Below are 24,498 nucleotides of genomic sequence, written 5' to 3'. Positions count from 1 at the left end.
GCAAGTGGCCATACAGTCGGGAACATCTCAAACGACCCATTTGTAATTCTCTAACTAGCAACCAAAATTCCCGGCGGAGGTCGTCGAATTTTTAAGGGCGGAAAAATTCAGGGAACAAGTCCTCCGGGAGGGACTTTAAGCCGTGGGACCCGTGTCGTAGCTTGACGGCACGTAAAAGAACCTCATATCTCCAAAGGAGGTCACTGAACCAAATTACGGACGTTTCCCGCCAAACAGCAGTCTTTAATACCTCCGGTAGATGGGGGAAGCATTATAGACACCTCTCAGCTAGTAGACCCGGTCTCGCTGGCTGGGCGGGACTGATGGTAAGCACCAGTACCGGTAGGATATAGAGACTGGTAGAAATCATACAGGGAAGCACAATGGACCAATACAGGTCTAAGTGCATGGGGAAACCCACCCTCTCCAATAACTAACTAACTAACTAGACTAGACTAGTTACTGGTCCATTGTGCGTCCCCCTTTAATTTCTGCTCTCTACTGCCAACGAGGTCGGCCCTCGCTACCTGATATTTCCCCCATCTACCAGAGGCATTGGAAACTACTTGGGCGGGAAATGTATTGCCTAATTTTGCTCAGAGGTCTCCTAGAGACATGAGGATCTTTTACGTGCCGTAAATCTACGACACGGCACCCACGGCTTAAAGTTCCCTGATTTTTTCCGCCCTTAAAAATTCCACGACCTCCGCCGGGTTTGAACCCGCGTACCGTGAGTCATGAGGTGGGAACGTTACACCTAGACTACGGAGGCCGCTTCAGGAAAACCCATGCTAATCCCTGCAGTTTTAGGGAAAAGCACGTACACAGAACATGCGGCAAGCATATCAAAGAAGCTGCGTAGATGCGAAAAAAATAGAAATAAATCAGTAATGAAAACTATGATATAACAACAACTGTGAGTAAATAATTTTCGTTTAATTTCTTAGAATAGAACGTTACTGTGCATACAAAATCACATCATGTAATAAAGAATAAACAAGCATCGTCTTGTTTAATCAGTGCAGTGGCTGAGAATAAAATACAAGCAATACGGTAACTGAGATAAAATAAAACGAATAAAATTCGACAATTAATTTCTTACAATAGGTAAAAGTTCGCGTCACACCTTTCACCTTGTGACGGCTCATGGGTTGCGGAACACTGCGCTAGATCCCTGTATTCGATGAGATCAGTAAGGCCACCGGAATCCCTGTGTAAGGCAGTTACATGACGGCTGAAAACCGGAAAAAATTATAACGAATTGTTGAGGCCATTGCTAAGCAACGGTGCCATAAACACAGTGCCGCGGGAACACATAAACATGCAAAAATAGAGGAATTTTTCGAAGTGGTATTTTCTGTGCGGTTCGTGCTGAGGATATACTGTATAACGAGGATATTAGCCGGTACCAGGCAACGTGACTAGACTGCCATTGTAGCGGAAGCTACTAGAAATAGGGTATAATCTGCTGTACTGAGCCTGGATTGACAGAGGCCCTGTATATATTTTGTATACATCTATTAACATGTAAAATGTAAATATCCTTTATATTATGAGAAATTACTTACTACTGCAGACAATGACTTTGACAAAAGACAGACCCGTCCTCTTGTCAGAGAGGGCGCCCCACAAAAACAAGATCGAAACTGTCAAACAGTAATAAATATCTGGTCATAAAGCCCATATTGGGCTCGACACCAAGACTGACCGACTGACTGACTGAGTGACTGACCGACCGTCAGTCTCAGTGTGACTTTGACTTTACCAGGCAACGCCACCGCATGGAGGCGGGTTCGAATACCTCCAACGTTGCTCTGTGAGTCGTAGAAGGCGACGGAAAGGGCACCCAGTGGCTGGGGGTGTAACTGTGCCGCCCTATTCCTGGGGGTGTATAAATACAGGGATCTGGCCCACCAGGTTGGGGAGTCTCGAATCTGAGGCAGTAAAATATGGTCATTAGTCCCTCGGGACTCGGACCAGAGAATGACTGCGCTGGCGAGGACCAGCAGCAGCAGTTGTAAACGACAGATCCATCTTCTCTTCTGAGAGGACGCCCTTCGTCAACAAACCCGCAACTGTCTGTCAGTAATAAAAATCTGGTCTTGGACCCCAGATGAATGCTTGACATCAAGACAGGCTGGCCTACTGACTGTCGGCCGTAACGTAACTTTGAGTTACTAGGCAACGACTAGTGAGGACATAGCAATCTGAGAAGACGTGGTGTGTGCTGTAGTGATTTGTACGTAGTTTGTGTAGGTTAGTAAGAGCGTCATTGTAAAATGTAAAAAGGTAAAGCTGTCCATGTGCTTAACTAATTAAGCACTACGCCGTGAAGGCGTATGGAGGAGTGGATATTCACATCCACATTGTAGATCCGTCATTGTAATTATTTGTGATTACGAATTATAAAAATGTTCGATAAATCCAGTTACGAATCCAAACCCCGTGTCTAGTCACTAACACGTGACAGTTTGTAACTATTTATTCGTTGATTCATTCATCACTGGCTGTACAGCCCTTTGTTAGGCCCTGGCCTCTTCTTCAGTTTCGTAATCTTTTTTACACAGACGGTAGGACTCCTTGGACGGGAGATCAGCCCGTCGCAAGGCCGCTACCTGTACACAGCACAACACAAACACAGAATAAACGCACACAGACATCCATGCCTTGAGTGGGATTCGAACCCAAGATCCCAGCGTTTGAGCGAGCGGTGACAGTTCATGCCTTGGACCGTGCGGCCACTGTGATCGGCCTGTAACTATCTATGTCAGACCTAATTACTTGTATTCTAATTCTGTACATGTTTAATTCGCTGGGTTGAAGCACGTATGTTGCTTATTCTGTCAAATAACAAACAGCCTTTGTTTTTCCTGCAACAGTGTGCACGGTTGTCATGACTACGGGTTGAAGTTATGCGTTCATCCCAGTATTGTTACTGAACATACAGCTGTGTGTGCTGTGTCACTGTACGCTTATTGAACATTTCCATGTTCCACATTGCTGCGTGAGCCTCCAGGACCACTGTAGAGTCGCTGCTTCATTTGCTATACTGTGAACAAACCGTGGGCCTTCATAACTGGATGAAGACATGTTCAATTTGATTTGCAACTGAACTGGAACAGTTAATTCGACACCAATTAAATACTGCATTTCATTTCAACTAGTCCGAATGCTTTACTATGGGATGAATGGCCGGTGTTCGAATCCCGGCAGGAGGAAATTTAGTTTCCTTGCCATATCGGCTTTGGACCCTATCCAGAAACTACATCACGTTCTTTCCTCGAAGGTAGAATAACCGGAGTGTCAAGTTGACCTCTTACAGCTGTCTGGTATCGAAATGTATAATGGGATACTTGCCTCCACGTCTTTATACGCCTTTATGTCATTGTGTACGGGGACGGTTTTACAGACACCTTCCTCAGGGCAGTAACTTACGAGCTGTAAGCTGTTAATAAATCCAAACCTCGAGTGTAGTCACCAACACGTGACGATATGTTCGTCAAGAATCTGTCACCACAAAATACTTTCTTCGTTCACTGAAAATAAATGCCTCACCTAGAGTTCTGGTGACTGCTCTACTGGGAATGTTGAATGTGCCAAATATCAGCTGTTCGGTGTTGTAGCGTTCTTATGTTTGCTGTTTTGCATGGCGGTGCATGAAGCAGTCAGTGCTCCAGCATGTCTGACGGCGAGAATTACGAGTGTTACGGCGAGGGAGTGGAGTTGGAGCTGGAGAACACGTCAGTCAACACAGGGTAAGTCATCTAACGAGAAAGTATCCCATTCCAATCAGCAATTCTAGTGATTTTCTATATCCCCTAGACGTTTCCCCCAAGCCTCGGATTTTAGGTGAACTTCTGTTCAACCTATGAGGGAGGAGAGGAGCCGGGATAGCTCAGTCGGTATAGCGACTGGCTACGGGCTGAACGAACGAGAGGTCGGATTTAGAGTGTTGGTAGGGTCATGAATTTTCTCTTCTCCACGTCGTCCAGACAGGCTCTGGGGCCCACCCAGTCTCCTATCCAATGGATACTGGGGGTCATGCAGCCGGGGCGTGAAACTGACCACTCACCTTCAGCTAGTGCCGAGGTCAAGAAATTGTGGATCTGTACATCCACTCCCCCGTACGCCTCCATGGTGTTAGGGTGTTCGTTAAGGCACTGTTTGAAGCTGAGTGGCCAGCTTCGCGGCCCGGCCGCTTAATCCCCCAGGCAAAGAGATCCCGGTACCCATTGTATAAGAAGCTGCGGAGAAGAGAAAATTCTTGATCCTACCGGAACTCGAATTGCGACTCCTCGGTCGCCCATCCCATAGCCAGTCGCTATGCCGGCTGTCTCAATAAACTATTTCTGTTCCTCTCACTGTTCTTTTGTTAACGCTTTCTTCATCTGTTCCTCTTTTTGTCTCAGTCTCTCTCTTATGCTTTTGTGTAATCGTCCAACAGTAAGTACCTCAGCCCAATAATCCCTGCTACACAGCATGTTGACCCTTACAGGGACCGACCTGGCACTGGATGTCGCAGTCCGACGTCAAACCTCGGCCTGACACGTAACACGTGGCTTCGAACCAGCCTGAGGAGGACACCGCCCAGGTAATGCAGTGCAGTTCCAGCGTTGTCCCTTCCAACTCGCTGGCATATTTTATATTTCTTACTCGAGATACTTGTATAAACTTCACACCGTTCAATATAAATGCCATAGAATTACAACAGTAGTTCGGTGCAGGAATACAAGATCTCTTTTCCAATAACTCAATTATAAAATGCACATTTTTGACGTATTGTTTCTGTTTCAGCCCGCAGCACCAGGAGGTGTCGTCGCACCGGCGTTGGGGATCCTTTAGACAGTGAGTAGAATCTTTATTCTGCATGTGATGCCGTGGCCTTTGGGGACACAGGGTTCGGAAGTGCTTGCACCCTCGTCTTACGAGGGAGAGTCAGTAAACAGGCCACAGATGGAAGTTAAACAGCCGTAATGGACGTATTAGGTTTTCTGTGTGTATCACTAAGTAGCAGCACAGTCCAGCTTCATGACAGTGTACGTAGCATGCGCATGTTCGGGGGCTGGTTTCAGTAGTGGAAATGGCGACCGTACTTGAGGGATGTACTGCCGAAGAGCAGTATTCTTTAGTGCGGTTTTTTATGGGTAAAAGGATTCAGTGCAATGGATGTTCGTAAAGAAATATTTCCTGTTTACGGTTTGAAGTGTGTGTCGTGTAAAACGGTTCACAACTGGGTAGCAAACGTTTCCCTTATGACGAAGAGGTGGCTGAGACAACAGTCAGAAAACTTCTATACGCCGCGGGTTTCAACGCACTGGTAAAGCGATGGGAAAATTGCATCAATATTGGTGGAGCATATGTCGAGAAAAATATGTTATTTACAGGTTTCATATATCAAATGTTTTACGTTTTATATCAGTTTGTGACCTATTTACTGACTCTCTTCGTACGGCACGAACAAGGGAGAGAAGTAGGCCTCATGCCGTGGCTAATTCCATGGAGAAAAGTCCTTCTTGAGACGCTGATTGTCATCCAGCTAGGCAAGAAATTTGAAACACTACGCTATGAAGACGTGTGGGGGAGTGGCTGTATAGAATCACATTTTCCCGACCTCGACACTAGTTGGAGTTGAGTGGTCAGCTTTACGCCCCGGCCGTTTTACCCTCCGCGGAAAGAGCCCGCAGTACCCATTGGAGAGGAGGCTGGGTGGACCCCAAAGCCGGTCTGGACGACGTGGAGAAGAGAAAATTCTTGACACTACCGGGACTCGGAACTCCGACCCCTCGGTCGTCGAGCTCGTAGCCAGTTGCTATACCGACTGAGCTATCCCGGCTTGATTAGAAAAAAGAAGGAAGAACAAAAAAGCAATCTGGACGCTGATGTGCCCGATGTGCTGGGAACTAGTTCTTGTGTGGGTCCTTGGTTGACTTGATCAGACACTTTCACATCAGAATTCTTGAGAACTTTGGAATGAAGTTCCTACGAGTGCAAGTTAATTTCTAACCTTTTAACATATTCTAAGTATTGTGACTTATAGTCCCGTTGCTAAGCATTGACTCTGTAAACAACGGCCGTTGCTAGGTAACGCCCGGAACATGCACGCGACAATAGAAGAACGGTTTTATCTATGTAGTCTGCACCGCGACCGTTGCTACTATGCAACTGCACGGTAAACACCTTTACTACAATAGAGGGGACGTGTTTTCAGCGTGGTCCGCGCCGGGGTGTTATCTTGAAGACAATTGGCTTTGCAGTGTAATTGTGATATATTCGCCGGAGATTAACGACGTCGGCGCGGAAAGCTAAAGAATCTTTACTGTTAGAAGCCTTTGCTAGTAAACGGCTCATGAAGATACAGAAGGCTGGGAAATGCTTAGCAGGTGCTGTGGTGCCGCTGTAATTACTTGTAGTTCCGATTGGTGTATATAAGTGTTCAGTAAATCCATCCGCCATTCCATTCACCGCCAATAATCACGCCCCTAAGCCGTTACAGTATTTTGAGTTTTATTTGTACCGATGGCAAGAAAGTGGTCATGCTAATGGGAACTTTGGTTTTTCGCTTCTCGGCCCAACTTCTGTGTTACATGTTCTACTACGCTGAACATGTCGCTCAGTTTTTACTGTTTGAACGGTCCAGTACTCATCCCTTCTTTACCTGTTACTCTATAACCAACCGAGCAGGTTAGGTCGAGCGGTAATTCCTGCAGGGGTACCCGGTTCCAGTCTCTCAGGAATACACCTGCTGTCCATACTCTGGTGTTCCCTGAACACATACCAGTACAGTAGCTTGAGATAGGCTGTTATAAAGTCTCTCGCGAATCGCGTTCGTTTTACTAATGGACTGAATGGGCGCTAGAGCTCACTAGAGGTGAGCGGTCAGCCGCTCGCCCCTGTCGCTTTACCCCCGGTACCCATCCTACAGGAGACTGGCTGGGCCCAGGAACAGGTCTGGACGCTGTAGAGAAGAGAAACATCTTCCCGTGCCGGGAATCGAATCCAGTCCGTAGTCCGTCGCCCGACTGGACATTACGGAGAGATCTTTTGCTCCTACCGGGAATTGAACCCAACCCCTCGGTCGTCCAGCTCATAGTATAGTCGCTATACCGGTAGCAAGATTAACCCTGCCAAGAATACGGTTTGTCTGCAGTAACTGGACCAACACTGTAAACATTACAGGGCCACGGGGAAGATTTTTGGGTCTAGTTTTTCTGCCAACAGTCCGCCGCTTGTCTCATGTAAAGATAAGGCCCCGGGGGACGTGGAACTGAATAATCTTAACGTGTTTCACGTTCAGTGTTCACTTCGCCGTGACGTATGGCCCAAGTTTTCCCACGCGGGACGGTGCGCCGCCTGTCTCGATAATTCCGCTCTTACTTATAGCGGCTACATTTCCCTGACACAGGCAACTTTCGATGTTTTCGATGCGACATTCCTCGACTTTTCTTCCCCTCCTGAATCAGTTGGCTTCTTGTTTGTATTCTGTAGGTGTCCGGTTCGAATCTCAGACGCACCAGCTGTATGGACTCATGCTTTCATTGTATTCCTCATTTCCTCCAGGGAAATTTTTGGATATTATCTCAAATTAGGATGCAGCCACTTCCTTCCTCGTTAAATCAATCCTAAATCAGTAGATATAGAAAACAGATACCCCAATTGCGCATGTTCTTATAATGGCGGTATCTAATCTGTGAATAGGAGCGCCATTGTGATTACCTGGCAAGGATATGGATGAGAGCAGTACTATCCCAGCATCTGCTATGAAGGACTGAGGAAAACATCGAAAAGCTAAGGATAACCTAAATACTTCTGTTTTTCTAAGATATAACGCCGAGTAATCCGTTGATATTACTTCGATATTTCGGAGGGATATGTCGCCTCCATCTTCAGGGTAGAAGAATATGTAGAGAGTGGAAAATAATGGTCCCGATATATGGAAGGGGCATAGGACAAATAATATATGCGGCATTAAAAAGTGAGTGCACCACCCGTGGTTTGGTACCATTCATGAACTGACACGAGTTTAGTTTGCCCGATGGCTTCGGATTCAAGTAGAGCAGGCTGCAGCCGTGGTGTTGGTTACAATGCTTGTACTCACAAACCCTGTACCTTGTACCGGTACCTTAAAGTTGCGTTACGACACTAACACGTCATTGCGGTGTTTTGGTACCTTAATACTGTTACGTATCTAGGGTTTGTTCTGGATTGAGTGATTGGATTTATTGTCGCCTTATACAGGCACACGGTTCGGGACTACAGGCAACAGCGCTATCGCTATTCTGCACACTTTCCATTTCACCGTTACACACTCAACTAGGGTTCTCAGTCTTCACTAGTCGTATCCTGGCAACGGATTTATAACAGTCCCGCTGTAACTTAGACTGCCACCTCCATAACTCGACCCATTTCTTAACAACAATGGACTCAAATTAACTCTTCTTCAGCTGAACTCTTTCAATTCTTGACAGTTAACCGCTCAAAGTCAAAGTCAAAGTCACATTGCGACTGACGGTCGGTCAGTCTGTCTTGGTGTCGAGCCCCGGCTAGGGCGCATGACCAGATGTTTCTGCTTATATGAAAGTTACTGTCCTGTCCCTTTGGGGCGTCCTCTCTGACGAGAGGTCGGGTCTGTCATTTGTCAGTCATAGTCCGCATTAGTAAGTCCATTGTCAGTATTTACATATATTTACAAATTTAATCTTAATTCCTATTTCTATGTACAATATACAGGGTGTTTCACGACTTTAGGGAATAACTGTAGGAGGTGATTTCCTAGGTTTTTGTGATCAAAAAGTTCATATAAACATGTGTCCGATTTTGGACGGTTACGCAGTTACGACCGTTTTTTCATTCCCGTACACGCCCTCGTGTGAACCGCGTCTGTCAGCTGGCGGGTCGCTATTTTTAGCCAGCTACAGGAAGAGCGTTCTCGTTATCTCGACGAGATGTACCTAAGGCGCGGTTCACAACCGAGCGGCAGCCTGTGTTGCGGCCGGCGGTGGCATTTTCGAAACTCAGCTTTAAGCACCAATAAATTAAAATTAAAGGTAATTTCACGAAGTTAACTTTACATTCATACTTTAAATGTATCATGTATTTTGCTGATTTTTTATTTTGTTCTGTTTATTGTCAGTAATCGTTACCTTCTATTCTGAGTTTAAAACGGTCATAACTCCGTAACCATCAAAAATTGGACACATGTTTATATGAACTTTTTTAGTCACAAATACCTAGGAAATCACCTCCTGCAGTTATGCCCTAAAGTTGTGAAACAAAGCCTCTGTCAGTCCAGGCTCAGTACAGCAGATTATGCCCTATTTCTAGCAGTATTCGCTACCACGGCAGTCTAGTCACTTGAACGGTAGTATGCCTGACAGCCACCAAGTTTAAGCCTCTTGTACTTTCTATGTCGGGCCGGGTTTCAGAGGTCCGACCTGTACACTGAGTTCTTTTCTGGCGATCCGGGACTCAGACTAAAGAGGTGGACACCGCTTATATCACGTTGGGCCGAATCGTAACGCAAATTGGAAAATATGGACACATTTTAGTAAAACTTTCCATGAAAATCTTGAATTTGTTTTCGAGTTGTTTAAACGTTCAAGCAGAGTGATTTTAAAGGCGTTTCTTGGCGTTTGGAACGAACCCAATATAAAATGAATTTATTTTGTTTCCATGGAGAGGAGCTCGGTGTTGCTAGGGGCAACCCCCTGCTTCCAGGAGCGCACCATGTGTGGCGAACTGGGGCTAAACTAATTCTTTCGTGTTACCCCTTCGAATGATGTCGCTATGAAGTCTGTTCCCAGGGAAAATACAAAGACAAAGGAAGTCTACAGGGTCTGTGTGAGGCTAGTCTATGTGCATCATGGAACCAGAACCCTATTACAATTCAGAGGAGTTAATAATTTGTTTTGGGTCCGCCTCTGGGGTTTAGTGCTCAGAGTTCCTGGCTACAGATACACAGGTCCGGGTTCGATTCCTGGCGCTACCAGATTTTCTGAGTAGTGGGTCTGGAACGGGGTCCACTCAGCCTCGTGAGGATAACTGAGGAGCTAGTGCAAGGAAATAGCGGTTCCGGTCTAGAAAATCTAGATTAACGGCCGTGGGGATCCGTTGCGCTGACCACACGACACCCTCTGTCCGCAAACGTTTGCACTAACTTCGCCGACAAGCCGCGGTCGCTCGGTCGGTATAGTTCGCTTGCGGACTACAGGCCACTGAGTTTGTTCTTTGTTTTTTGTGACACCATAGTCTAATTTCGGTTGGGTCAAGAATTCTCTCTTCTCCATGTCGTCAGATCGACTTTGGGGCCCACCTAACATCCTATCTAGTGGGTTCTGGGGGTTCTTTCCCTAGAAGTAAAGCAGCCGGGGCATGAAGCTGACTACTCACCTACAGCTAGTGCCGAGATCAAGAAAATGCGGATCTATACATCCACTCCCCCATACGCCTTTATGGCGTAATGCATAATTAGTTAAGCACAGGGACAACTTTACCTCATAGTCTTTTTTTTGTAGATTCTTGGAAGCGTACACACGTTTCCAAATCCCTCGGGCTAATTGGTATGAGTTGTAATATTCCAGTCAGTGAATTGACGGGGTAGGAGCCCGAATTTCGGGTATCAGATCCAGGGAATTGAAAGTTTCTCTTCTCTACCAGAAACATCTGATGAATGCTTCGGCAAAAATGGGACGAGTGTGACTGACGAATCAGCAGTGTCTACAGGATGCATGGTTCCTTACCTCCATGCCCGATGCATATCCTTACTGCCTGGCTCCATTCTAACTTAAGTGTGGCTCCTTGTCTCGACGACGTGGCCGAAACTTCGTTTGCAAATGAATGACTCCTGATGTGAAGGTGTCTGAATGTATTCAGAAGGCCCCAAAATGTTCATTGATGACATTTTCAGAATTACAGATCAATGGAATTAGGTGGGCCCTCTAACGACGGTGAAGAGACACGAAGATTGGTACCTGGAGCAGGTGCGGGGATCGAAGGTTAATGGAAGTGACAGGATCGTTTGCAGTGACGTGCGGTGTTTTACCTTCGGTTTTTGCTGCCGCCAATTTATTTGGGGTCATTGCGCAAGAGACTGACACAGGTTTAATGAGAAAATTTTTGTGAAACAGTGGCCTTAACATCGCGGAGAATAAGAGGATAATATTAAAGTGGATTTTAGGATATTATATTTAAGCATCCTGTTACACTCACACAATATATATGAGACAAACTCCGTCTTAAGTGCAACAATTTTTTTTGTAGTTCTTTCTTCTTCCCTTCCTCCACACTACATGTTTCGGCTCTAAATGGCCATCATCAGGTGTGTATTCTTACGTAGCTGCTACACTGCCCGTAGTTTAAAACTTAAAATCACCAGTCTTTCCTGTTGTATGTATGTATAAAATCTTTGTTAACCTACACGCGTCAATTTGATTTCTAAAATTGCACTTTTTTAAAACTTCAATTCAAATTAAAATGTCTAAAATATTTTCTGTCCTTTTTCTTTTTCCAAATTTTTAAAAATTAAAATTTCTCGGGGTACACGCCCTATGTCTATAGTGCTGCAGCGGCCACTTCTTGTTTTATCGCTGTTCAGGTATTGTTCTGTGTAGGCTATCTCTGTGTGTGTCGCTGCTTATCTTTAATCTTTAATATCTTTAATAAATAGGATATTTGTTAGTGTCGATGAAGTGTACGGATTTTTAATCGTAATTCTGTGCAGGGGCAGGTTCTAATAATTATTAGCATTGCATGTAATTATAATTACATTGTGCACTATGTTTCTGTTAGATATCGGGATAATACTAAAAAGGAAATGGTTTCGTACGCCCGCCATATGGAGCAGATCGTGTTAATTAAACGTCGTGGCGTAGAGGTTAGCATTCGGTGGAACTCCCACACGAATATCGATATTCTTACTGAGATCTTCATAGTTTTCCTCAGTCCTTCTAGACAGATTACGTAATATTTTGTTTAAAAAGCATGAATGTTATGCTTTCGATCCTCTGGGATGTGACGCCGTGTGGATTGTTACGTAGTAGCGTTTATGATGAACGTGCTGCCTCCATCTTGTGCTGCCGTGAAGATGGAAGCATCATGTTCCTCCGAAACATTTGTACGTATCTACCAGACTACACTGCTTTACATTCGAAAAGACTGCAATGTTAAGCCTTCCGTTTTATGACGCATACAATTTTCAACTAACGCGCTTCGTTAAATCAATAAACTAACAAACGCGTATTCACTTTGTGCTTAATTAAATGCCTTATAGTTCGTAATTATGACAGTAGTCATTGCCTATATGCCAAAAGCTTCGGTAATTAATGGTCGATACATGTAGTGGCTGCAGATATCACGATAAGCTGTTTGTCATGTCCTGTGAATATTCGACTAATTCATAAGCACCATAGCATCAGCGACACGGCCCATGAATCATGTTTCCCGACTGCGAAAGCACCGTGTCAATGTTTTAATGACTACAGCACCAATATTCCAAGCGCAGAACTGCATTACTCTCCAAGCGTATAGATGACCCAACCTACAGCGCAGTAGCGTTGGTTGCTTAACACCTATTTTGTACCTTCCGTAAGCCATTAATAACAGAATAGACAATTGTTTGAGACTATTGTGTTCAGGTACAGAACAGTAAAACTTGAGTATGAATTGGTACCAAGGGAACAGCGTACATGTGTCAGTGTAGTGGTGTATACAGTAAGTTCAGAGACGAATACAACATTACATTGCGTTGTCTGATTTATACCCATCTGATCATAGTTACTATTCTTTGACAGTGTAAAGTCATTACGAAACTAGAGGCTCCATTCCATATACTCACAAAAGCAAAAACAATCTCCGTGTCCTGTAGTCCGTAAGCGAACTATACCGACCGAGCGACCACCACCTGTCTGCGAAGTTAGTGCCAACTTTAGCGGAGAGAGGGTGTCACGTGGTCAGCGCAACGGATCCCCACAGCCGTTAATCTCGGTTTTCTAGACCGGAGCCGCTATTTCCTTGAAATAGCTCCTCAGTTATCCTCACGAGGCTGAGTGGACCGCGTTCCAGACCCACTAATTCTCAGAAAATTTGGTAGCGCCGGGAATCGAACCCGGGACCGCTGGATCTGTAGCCAAGAGCTCTGACCACTAGACCACAGAGGCGGACCAGTATACTCACTCTTCAAAATAACAATCAGCATTGAAATAATACAAAATGCAGGTTTAAAGAAGTTCTTCTGAATGAACATTTTTCGTGAAAAAAGTGCCATGCCGTAGCTTAGGCATTTAGTGGCAATTTTCCCACCTCGGCGTCCCGTATTGGATCTCAAGTCAGGTAAAGTGGGATTTGTGAAGGAAAAAATGGCACTGGGGACCGGTTTCTCCCTAGTACTTCTATTTTCCCTGCCAATTCTTATTCTACCAACTGCCCTCCAGTCATTAATCATCAAATTATACGTGGTAGAGTCATTAAGTTCGAGGAATGTGGTTTTATCGCATCATATTACAAGGTAGTCACATACACTTAAGCAGTTGCCTTTGGCCGCTATGCAAGTCTGCCGACGTTGATATAGCTGTCGAAAACCAGTCTGCACTAGTCTGCTTTTTGCGGTTCTCACGGTCTCTTCGCTTGCAGATTTCTTGTATTTTTTCTTCTACCCTGAATATGGAGGCGATACGTTCCTCCGAAACGTCGGTTAACACCACATATACACGGTGCCAAATCCCAGAAGACTGCTTTCTTCATAGTCACCCCCGTGAAAGCCTCAAATCTTACATTGCTGAAACATATTGGCAGTAAATTCCCGTCCCATTCCACGAACTTATTGACTGTGGTAATATAGTCTTGATGTTGGCACCGTCGTCAAATAACCAACCAACGAATCATGAAAGTGACAGCCGATGAGATGGGAGCTGTTGTTGGCAGATATATCTATCGGCAGAATTGATACGACCTGCAACCAACGGGTACGCACACGTAATCACACGCAACGTCTTGATTGTATAATACGGTAACAGGCCGTGGAGGCCCATAGGTTTGTGAGACGTCGAGGCTCCCACATTTGCTCTAGACAGTCGGCTCACAGATGGCGGTGAGGTTGTCAGCCTTGCGCACCGGCCGCCCTTTACTCCAGGAANCCCCCCCCCCAATGTAGAGAGAGAAGAACTCATTTTGAGTAAGACGTTAATTTTAACGGTTTCTTTTGTGTACGTTTTGAAGACCTGGCTTACGATGAAGTCCATTGGCAGGCTTATGTTATTATCACCTTCTGTTTGTGTTACGAGACGTAGATACTGGGTTAGTCAATCAAATCATTGGTTACTCAGACAGTTAACTTGGTCGTTACATATCTGATCATTTATTTGATTAGGTTATCAAGGACGTAAATAGGTAAGAATTGAAGTTGAAATCACAGTGGTGGTTTCTGAGGGTTCTGCCTTCGGGAGTATAACACTGTGAAACAAAGCTATGCTTTCTGCCTGCTTCGTGCTGGTTTCTTGGTTGACTTACTCTTCAACTCTGAAAATGAAGGCGACTTTCTTCTCCGATAAGTCGACTGACTTTCAGCGAATTGTGCGGCGTTGTGTCTCAGAAAAAAATAGGTATTCAGTAATGGGTATATAAGTGTAGGAAAGGTAAAGTTGTCCCTGTGCTTAGCTAAATAAGCACTGCGCCATGAAGTGATAGGGGGAGTGGTTGTATGGGCCCACGTTTTCTTGACCTGCTAAGTGGGCCCCAGAGCCGGTCTGGACGACATAAAGAAGTGAAAATTTTTGACCCCACCGAGACTCGAACTACGACCTCTCGGTCGTACAGCTCGTAACCAGTCGCTATACCGACTGTGGATCTATACATCCACTCCCCCATACGCTTTCATGGTGTAGTGCTTAATTAGTTAAGCACAGGGACAACTACGTTTTACTGGGCTCTAAAGGGTTTCTGGTGTTGCCGAAAGGAAACCGCAGTGAATCTTGGGAAGTTAAAGCAGGAGACACAGGTACAGTACGGCCAGTAGATATGAGATAAGCAACAATAGTTGTATTGGCTCAGACTGTGTTGAGAGTGACGCTAGTAGGAGAAATCTGAAAATGAAATCAGTGCAGAATAAAATGAAGGAGCGCAGACAAAATTGCGTAAACCATGTCGGTAGAATTACTGACGAAATAGCACTAAAATATATTCAGCAGTGTAAACCAAAAGGATGCCGAGACCTGGGAAGACCTTGAAGAAGATGGAATGAATATGGGAAGGCGGAGCAGGCTTGATTGGCTGTACCGTTAAGTGGTGAAGAAGAATAAGAAGAATCGGGCCAACTGGTTTTGTGTGATTTGCAAGGAACTCAGCGTTCACCCGTTCGGTACTGATTTGCAACCTTGCCTCACCCCTGGCGGCCCAGATTTACGTTTCGAAAACGTAACGATATACCCCAATAAGGTTCGTGCCACGTTCATAGCCTTGTTCCTTGCAGGATAGGAAAATTAGGCTAATGAATAGTCTGGCGTGTTGCCCTAACTTCGTTCTGGTAGGAGAACCGGAAGGAGAAATACAGCATGGAAGACATAGGCGTAGATAGTGGGATAATATTAAAACGGGTCTCAATGACCGACTACGAAACATGACGCGAGCTTCACTACGTATCATAAAGAATCGAATTATTGTTACAGAACAACGTGACGGCACACGGCTTAACCTGAATAAAGAAGTAGCACGTACGAACGTGCAGTGCAAGAGACCCATAACATCACGACTTGGCCCCCAAACTACCACACAATATCGAAGCTGAACCAGGAGAGGAGTTACCAGTATAGCTTTAGAATGGTCAAATGGGCATTCACAGCCAGCTCCAACTATTTATTCATATTTACGTAATTTGGCAATTTAATGCGAACCCATACACACTAGGCTGTAGTGCTAAAAATTCTTTTAACTTTAATTTTAATTAATTTTTAAATGATTGTAAATTAATTTTTCATATCACTTAAAATTAATTAATTTTGTACCAATGCGGCTTAAAGCCAAAGAGAAAAGAAACCGGAGGTTATTACTAATCAGTAAACACATAACCTTATAGTCAAATATGAAGAAAATATGGATCACATTTGAACTAAAATTAAAAAGCTAAGTAAACTGATAACCTGATGATGACCCAATAGGCGTCGAAACATGTTATGTTCAACATAAGCTTTGTTATTACTCCTTGAATTGTGATGATGGTCACAAATATACTGTTTCGAATGACACAGAACAGGATGTAACACGCAAAGTTGAAAATGGGTTTCAAAGAAACGGGGAACTGGGTTCATTTGACTGTGGACAGGGATCGGTGGTGGTTTCTTATGAACACAATAATGAACCCTCAGGTTGCAAAAAGAACATTCGTAATTTCCCGAGTAACCGTGCGATTATAGAATTATCAGGGGGGTGGGGGTTCTGCTCAATGGAATCCGTTTTTTTTTATTGCTAGTGAGTTGGGACTAAGTCCTTTGTACTGCGGCCACTTCTGGCCTATTGTACCAGCCCCAGATGATAGGCGAGGATGATTGTGGAGCAATTGGTGGAATGAAAATTGGCAGGGGAAACCGAGGTACTCGGAGAAAACCTGCCCCAGCGCCACTTTGTCCAACACAAATCCCACTTGACCAGACCCGGGATCGAACCCGGGCCGCCGCGATGGAAAGCCAGCGACTAACCGCTTGAGCTATGGCGCTGCCAATGGAATCAGTGTGATCGATAAAACAAGACAGATTAGTAATTACTGTTCAGTGCAGTTTTTGTATTATATAAAGTAATCCGTTTGTGTTTTGTGTTTCAGCCCCGGAAAGAGGCTCGGATCCAATGCCTTAGCAAGGTAAGCAGCAAGTGAAGCTCTAGAACGTAGGGTTCTTCTGTGCTAGGCAGAACGCTTGTCAGTACCCATGCAGATGGTTGAAATACTGCCGACGGGGCTGTGTGTATGTATATGGAGGCACACTGGTGCGATTCGTTCGTTCATTGGCTCTACAGCTCTGTGGGTCCCTGGCCATACACAGTCGGTAGGAATCCATGGACGGGGGATCAGCCCGTCCCAGGGCCGCTATCTACACACAGAACAACACAAACACAGAATAAATGCACACAATACAGACATCCATGCCTTGAATGGGATTCGAACCCACGATTCCAATGTTCGAGCGGGCGAAGACGGTTCATGCCTTAGACCGCGCGGCCAGTGTGACCTACGCTTGTGTTCAGTGTATAAGGGTGCTTATGTAACTTGAAACTGGAGCTGCCGCATTTTGCGTAACTGTTAACGCCTGGTAGTTATGTAGGGAAGAGCCTGCAATACCGCAGTGATGAAGAAGTTGCCGACTTGTCACGACGATATGTACGTGTTTCGATAGTATTAATTGTCGGTATATGAGAGTGCACCATTCGCTTTAAAACCCAGCGGTTACTATATGTACCACCTGCTTTAACATACCAAAATTCTGAAAATTGCTCGCAGAGTGTATTTGTGTTCGTATGATTTTCACAATAAACAGAGACTGTGTCCCTAAAGAGCATTAACCGGTTGGGCTTTGTAGCGGAGACGTAATGTGTTTCCTGTGAGGTACGAGGTGAGTTGCTATGTATTATTTAGTATAAGTGCAGTATTTAAGGTTTTCCATGTTTTTCCTCTGTCCTAGAGCAAATGCTGAGTTTGTACCCAAATTCCACGTTGCACTGCACGCTTCACATATTGCCCTGCCAATGTTAGATCAAATTGCACTGTTAAGCAGCCCTTCCAAATTTATATAAAATTAATTCCGATCATAAGCATTGCGTATATCAGAACGACGAGAGGGCACTCCCTGGGAATCTCACTACCACTCCATTTTCTTTCTCTTCAGCATTGAACAATTTAAATATGTATAATGCAATGGCAACAAGCTATGGAGGCCCGTAGGTTTGTGAGACGTCAAGGCTCCCACGTTTTCTCTAGACACTCGGCTCACATATGGCGGTGAGGTCAGCTTTGCGCGCCGGCCGTCATTTACCCTCAGGAAGATTACTGGTACTCGTTTCTATAAGAAGCTGACTTGATTCTAAAACGATAGCGCGCCTGGAAGGATTAGGTCGGTTGAAAAATGGAAAAAATCCATTGACCTAGTTCGGGAATCGAACCCGCGACATTCCGGATTGTAGGGTAGTGCCTCAGCCAACTACGCTACAGCATAATAATAATAATAATAATAATAATAATAATAATAATAATAATAATAATGGAACTAGTTCACTACGCAAGTAATAATTTTTTAACAGAAAATGTAAGTTTACTGTTTTATATATAAGCATCATGTTGCACTATACACTTCTGTATCTAAGAATACAAATGAAGCGAATGCAACAATTTATTTGGTTGTAGATCTTTGTCTTTTCTTCCTCTACGCTACATGTTTCGGTCGTAACCGGCCATCATCAGGTGTATTTTTTCACTATGTAGCTGTCACACTGCACACAGCCCAAGATTGTTATTGAAGTATTAAAGATGAGCAGCGACGCACACATAGGGGGCCTGCACAGAACAATACGTGAACGGTGCTGAAAGCAAGAAATATCCGCTGCGGCACGTGTGGACACAGAGAAGGTGTCTCTGGTATTTAAAACTTTAAATTTTAGAAATTTTAAATTTTAAACTATAATTGTAAAATCGAATTGACGAGCGTGTGATGGCGAGATTTTAAAACAAAACTGACAGGCTGATGTTTTAGATTTTGGACTGTGTGCAGCGTGACAGCTACGTAGTGAAAAAATACACCTGATGATGGCCAATTACAGCCGAAACATGTAGTGTAGAGGAAGAAAAGACAAAGAACTACAACCAAATAAATTGTTGCGTTCACGACGGCATTTGTATTATTACATATAGAAAATGTAAGCTTTGGATTCAGAGTGTAGGAAAACATTGAATTTTGTTGCAGTTAAACGTGTGCTCCTGTAATCTTGAATGCCAGACGCACCTTTCACAAAGAAATTTTCTGTGCATAAAACTGATCACCAGCCTAACCGCCATCTTTGAGCAGATTGTCTAGATCAGTGTTTCCCAACCTTTTTGATGCCGCGGACCCCCTGTACCGAATGTTAATTCACCGCGGCCCCCATAAAACCCAAAATGGAAATTTTTAAATTTTACGAGTACATATCATAAAAATGAAGCAGTAACTTAAAATTTTACAACACTAAATGTGTCATTTATGACAATAAAATACTGTTATAAATGGAGATATTCGGAAGATTACGAACATATCAATTAGGCATAATATTATGAATTTAACACTCACCTAATGTGATGGCTGGTGCTGTTTTTCAGACGTCAACTTTCGAATGTCAGGATCAAAACTGGATAATTTCAGACGTAGATCTGGCTCCACGTTAAGTCTGTTCCTATATCTGTTTTTCATGTGTACAAGATGAGAAAATGTTGTCTCGCACAGATATGTAGTGGGAAATGGCAACAGATGTCTTACAGCCCTTTTGGAAATTTCAGGGTAAACAGACCTAGCTTGGAACCAAAACTCCAGTAACGGTAACGAAGGAAACAGCAATTTGAACGTCGAATCACAGGACAGCTCGATAAGTTGCTCTTCCTCGACAGAAGGAAGTTCAAATTCAGAGTCTACAAAGGGATTTTTCATCCAGTCGTTATTTTCAAGACCAAACGGAAAATACAGACGTAGTTGAGACGCCAATGACCTCATATGTTCAATCATACTTTCAGCAACATCACTAGAAAGGGGTTGTTCACTGGAATCAATGAAATCACTCAGCATGTGAAAGGAATCGTATTTTCCTTTCTCGATACGGCTGCACCACAAATTTAACTTCTTGATTGTTGCCTCTATCTTGTCTTGCACAGAAAACACGGTGACAGATGTACCTTGAAGGCTCGAGTTAAGAGTATTCAAGATGTTAAAAATGTCCGCCAAGTAAGCAAGAGAGGAGAGCCATGCGAAATCATTTAAATAGTGTGTTAACTGAAATTTAGAGTTTATGAGGAACAACCTTACTTCGTCTCGAAGCTCAAGCAACCGCGTCAAAACCTTACCCCGGGACAGCCATCGGATTTCTGAGTGCAATAATAAGTGTTCGTGATCACTTCCCATTTCATTACAAAGCGCAGAAAATAATCGGCTGTTAAGAGGACGGGCTTTAATAAAATTGACAATTTTTACTGCCTCGTCTAGAACGATTTTCATTTTGGAGGGCATACGGCGTGCAGCTAATACTTCGCGGTGTATGCAACAATGTGTCCATTTAACAAGAGGTGCGACTTTCTGGATACGTGCGACCAAACCATTATGTATTCCCGACATTGCCTGAGCACCATCTGTGCTGATACCTACACATTTTTCCCATTGAAGTGTATTTGTAGTTATGAAGTCATTGACAACTTTGAAAAGGGCTTCAGCAGTTGTATTAAGAGGTAACGATTCACAGAACAAAAAATCTTCACAAACTTTATTTTCGTGTTCATATCGCACCAAAGCTACCAAATTAGCATTATTTGAAATATCGTGGCTTTCATCCAACTGCAACGCAAAATATTCACTATGACGTAACCGTTCTAGCAAAATATCTTTCACATTTTGAGCCATCTCGTCGATTCTTCTTTTCACAGTATTGTCAGATAACGATATTAGAGACACCTCGTTGGCATGTTTTTCACTAAACAAGTTCTTTGTTATCGTTTTTGTAGCAGGCAAAATTAAATCTTCCCCGATTGTATGGCGTTGTCCATTTCTAGCGATCAGAAGGGCGACTTCGTAAGAGGCAAGAACAGCCTTTTCATTTTTCGTTCCACATACAATGTCCTTAACTAAATTCTGTGAACCACAAAGTTGCAGTTTCTTATTTTGAAAATATTCTATTGGCTTATTAACTGATTCGCCATGTTTCGTTTCAAGGTGGCGTCTCAACTTCGACGGCTTCATAGATTCATTCGATAACACTTCGCAACAAAGAACACACTGTGGTCTGTCTTCGCCGTCTTTATTCAGAACGGAAAATCCCATTTGCAAATAAGATGGACAATATTTGCGTGATTTTTTGAGGGAAGGAACTTTATCTGCCCTGGTACTATTTTCGACAACACTAGATCCACTCGGATTATCGTCTGTCTTACGTTTCAATGATCCACACTTTAACCACCGATCCATATCTAAATAAGATCGTGAACAAACTGAAAATCAGAAGTTTCGTTGTGAACTCAATTATTTGAACAAAAGCAGAAAAACTGAGTATTACACCGAGAAAAACACACTTGTATAATATTATAAAAATTCACTGCACAAAAACTAAAGAAACACAGGTTGTTCGCTCTGCCACTGAAATGAATAAGAAACGTGGTCAATGGTCCCAGGTTTATTCCCAACCAAAGCGGGATGGATTTGGTGGGGGAGAAGGGGAGAATGGTCGGACAGCAGGTACTAGGACAGCAGTCCACTCTGAAACACGGGTCTGAGATGCAATGGGCCGACCAAAAGAAAATGTCCTTGGAAAAAGCTACACAAATCGTTGGTTATTCACCTCTGCTTTACAAAGGGAAGAAGTAACGGTACCAACAGTCCCGTTAAATTTTACTTCAACCATGGGCCTCAAGAGCCAGAGATATACATTGCAAATATCCCAGGTGTGAGGAACATGATAAGATAAAGTTTAATGAAAATAAACTATCCCGCGGACCCCTTTTGAATTACTCGCGGACCCCCATATGTCCGCGGACCACAGGTTGGGAAACACTGGTCTAGCTAATGTGGGACCCTCGACGTCTCACAACCCTATGGGCCTTCACGGCCTGTTAGAGGGATGGCTTTACCCCTTTTTACTCGTGACGTCAGTGCTAAGCAGCTGCCGTGCTGCAGAACTTCAGTATTTTTTTCCGATTAACTGCCCATAAGTAAGATTTGAGGCTTTCACGGCGGTGACTATGAAGAAAGCAGTCTTCACACCACATATACACGGTGCCAAATCCCAGAAGACTGCTTTCTTCAACTGCCCATAAGTTTTCGATACAACTTACTTGGATGTCATAAGTACTTCGTAGTATTGTGAGGTTATTTTATCTGTTTATGTCAGTTTATTATCCATCTTTCGATTATCAGTGCCTTATGCTCATTAGCACACATAATGGAGTCTGTTGTATTCAGTACAGCAACGTTTCTCCATGTTTCGAGTTCCTTAACAGAGGCTGTTGTGATTGCACACAGTTAGGTCATACGTCACTCCGTACGGTGTAAACACTGTACCTCACAGTATATTCATTTATATGGGGACGTTAATGAAGGCCTCCAGATTATCCATATCATTTAAATTTCCTGCTTAGTTCGTACTGGCGCTGAAACCGTGTGTGGCTCTTGGCCTCCGTCATGGTTTCTTAACAGTAAATTTTTCCTGGGTGGTATCATTAGCCCCACGCCCAACTCCCTACCTGGAGGACCAGGGTCTACTCTCCGTCAGGTCTCTACCCTTTTGCTATACCAGAAGCTAACTCCGGGCCACTGAGGCTTGTAAACCTCTGCACGATAAGGTGATAGTCCTCGTGGAGGGCTTAGTAAGCTAGGATGTTTGTAATTTATAGTGTCCTTATGTGTCTGTGCTTCTACTGTTTGCTGTGAACACGGATAATGGAAATTCTTCAATGTTTGGCAGTGACTTGGGACCTCTTGTCCCATTATTCGTGCATTTACGGATCTGTGGTGTAGTGGTCAGAGTTCCTGGCTACAGATCCAGAGGTTCCGGGTTCGATTCCCGACGCTGCCAGATTTTCTGAGAAGTACTGGGTCTGGAACGGGGTCCACTCAAGCTCGTGAGGATAATTGAGGATCTATTTCGATGAAATAGCGGCTTCAGTCTAGAAGACCGAGATTAACGGCCGTGGGGATCCGTTGCGCTGACCACGTGACACCGTCTATCCGCTAAAGTTGGCACTAACTTCGCCGGCAAGCGGCGGTCGCTCGGTCGGTATAGTTCGCTTGCGGACTGCAGGCCACTGAGTTAGTTTTTGCTTGTATGGATAAGAGAGGTTGTGCTGACTCTGAGCCTGAGTTCTATGTTCCAGCCAGCTGTACCGCAGCTCCAGCTTCAATTCGTCCGGGCGCAGTTCCACGTGTGACACTGCAGATGATATATACTCGGACGTGTCGCTGGAAGAAGACGTCATCGACCTGAACCATAAGGTTAGTTGAGAGCAGTTCAGTACACAGTGCATGTGGGCGGGAAACATGCCGGACAATATATTATATTGAAGAATCCTGTTGCACTCTACACTTCTATATGTATAATATAAATACCGTCGTGAATACAACAATTTATTGTAGTTCTTAGTCTTTCTTCTTTTACACTACATGTTTCGACTGTAACGGGCCATCATCAGGTGTATTTCACTTACGTAGCTCTCACACTGCATGTAATTTAAAATTAAGAACACCAGCTCTCTCAATTGTCATTGCTGCGTTTCAGTCGGTCCCGATATACAAGAATTCCCTTGCTGATTTTGTCAGTTACGTTTAAAATCTCTGTTAATATACACTCGTCGATTTGATTTAAATTTAAATTTTTTAAAAATTTAAATTACAAGGACACCTGCTCTGTGTCTACATTTGCTACTTCTTGCTATTATATTCTTCTGCACTACACGTTTCGGCCGTAACGGGCCATCATCAGGTGTATTTCACTTACGTAGCTGTCACACTGCATGTAATTTAAAATCTAAAAACACCAGCTGTCTCAGTTGTCATTGCTGCGTTTCAATCGGTCCCGATATACCAGAATCCCCTTGCTGATTTTGTCAGTTGTGTTTAAAATCTGTTAATATACCCTCGTCGATTTGATTTAAATTTAAAATTTTTCTAATAACGGACAGGTTTATCCTTTGTTCTGTATGGGAAGTCAAATTTTAATTTCAGTCCAGTCTCTTTTAAGGGCTGGTATAGAAATAAATGCAAAGTATATTATAGCGTATAGGGCCGTAAACACGTTCCCACGGCAACGGATACGCATGCAACTGTTTTCTACTCGGTTCCTGCAAAGGGGTTATAAGGAGGACAGTTGAAGCAAGAAGAGTCAATCCCGTGTGGAGGCGGAGTCGAGTACCTCCCACCGTAGCCCTGCGAATCTTAGGAGGCAAGAAAAAGAGAAGTCTCGAGTCACGCGGGACACGGACCCGAGAATGACTACTCTGGCGAGGGCCAACAACAATTGTAAACGATAGACCCGTCTTCTCGTCAGCGAGGGTGCCCCACATCAACAAACATTCAACTGTCTGACACTGATAGAAATCTGGTCGTAAGCCCCAGATGGGTGCTTTATCCCAAGACAGACTGGCCGACTGACCATCGGTCGTAACATGAGACTGGACACGGCTCAAGAAGAGTCAGTTATACTTCAATTTATGCCTACATTTTCCAGTCACTCTCTTCCTATAACGTTCCCTGACAGAAACGCCTTATGCATTTGTTTCCCCAATTAATGCTGCATGTTCTGCCAATCTCA

The 24,498-nt window shown here is 44.0% G+C and overlaps 1 protein-coding gene across 5 annotated transcripts in view; it reads left to right on the top strand.

The window, feature by feature from the left end:
* Nucleotides 1–24,498, top strand: part of LOC111863106 (rab11 family-interacting protein 4A) — a 144,802-nt gene that overhangs the window by 66,486 nt on the left and 53,818 nt on the right. For 3 of the 5 annotated variants that reach the window (XM_023849135.2, XM_023849133.2, XM_023849138.2), the window contains 5 exons: nt 3,663–3,755; nt 4,496–4,591; nt 4,795–4,845; nt 16,802–16,837; nt 23,066–23,183. In XM_023849135.2, coding sequence (XP_023704903.1) covers nt 3,663–3,755; nt 4,496–4,591; nt 4,795–4,845; nt 16,802–16,837; nt 23,066–23,183 — 394 coding nt within the window. The remainder of the gene's footprint in view (nt 1–3,662; nt 3,756–4,495; nt 4,592–4,794; nt 4,846–16,801; nt 16,838–23,065; nt 23,184–24,498) is intronic. The other 2 variants (XM_023849134.2, XM_023849136.2) reach the window with 2 other exon arrangements.

Source organism: Cryptotermes secundus, unplaced genomic scaffold, assembly GCF_002891405.2.
Source record: "Cryptotermes secundus unplaced genomic scaffold, Csec_1.0 scaffold2043, whole genome shotgun sequence".
Lineage (NCBI taxonomy): Eukaryota > Metazoa > Arthropoda > Insecta > Blattodea > Kalotermitidae > Cryptotermes > Cryptotermes secundus.
Note: the sequence above shows the minus strand (reverse complement) of the source record. Positions and strands in the feature narration are given on the sequence as shown.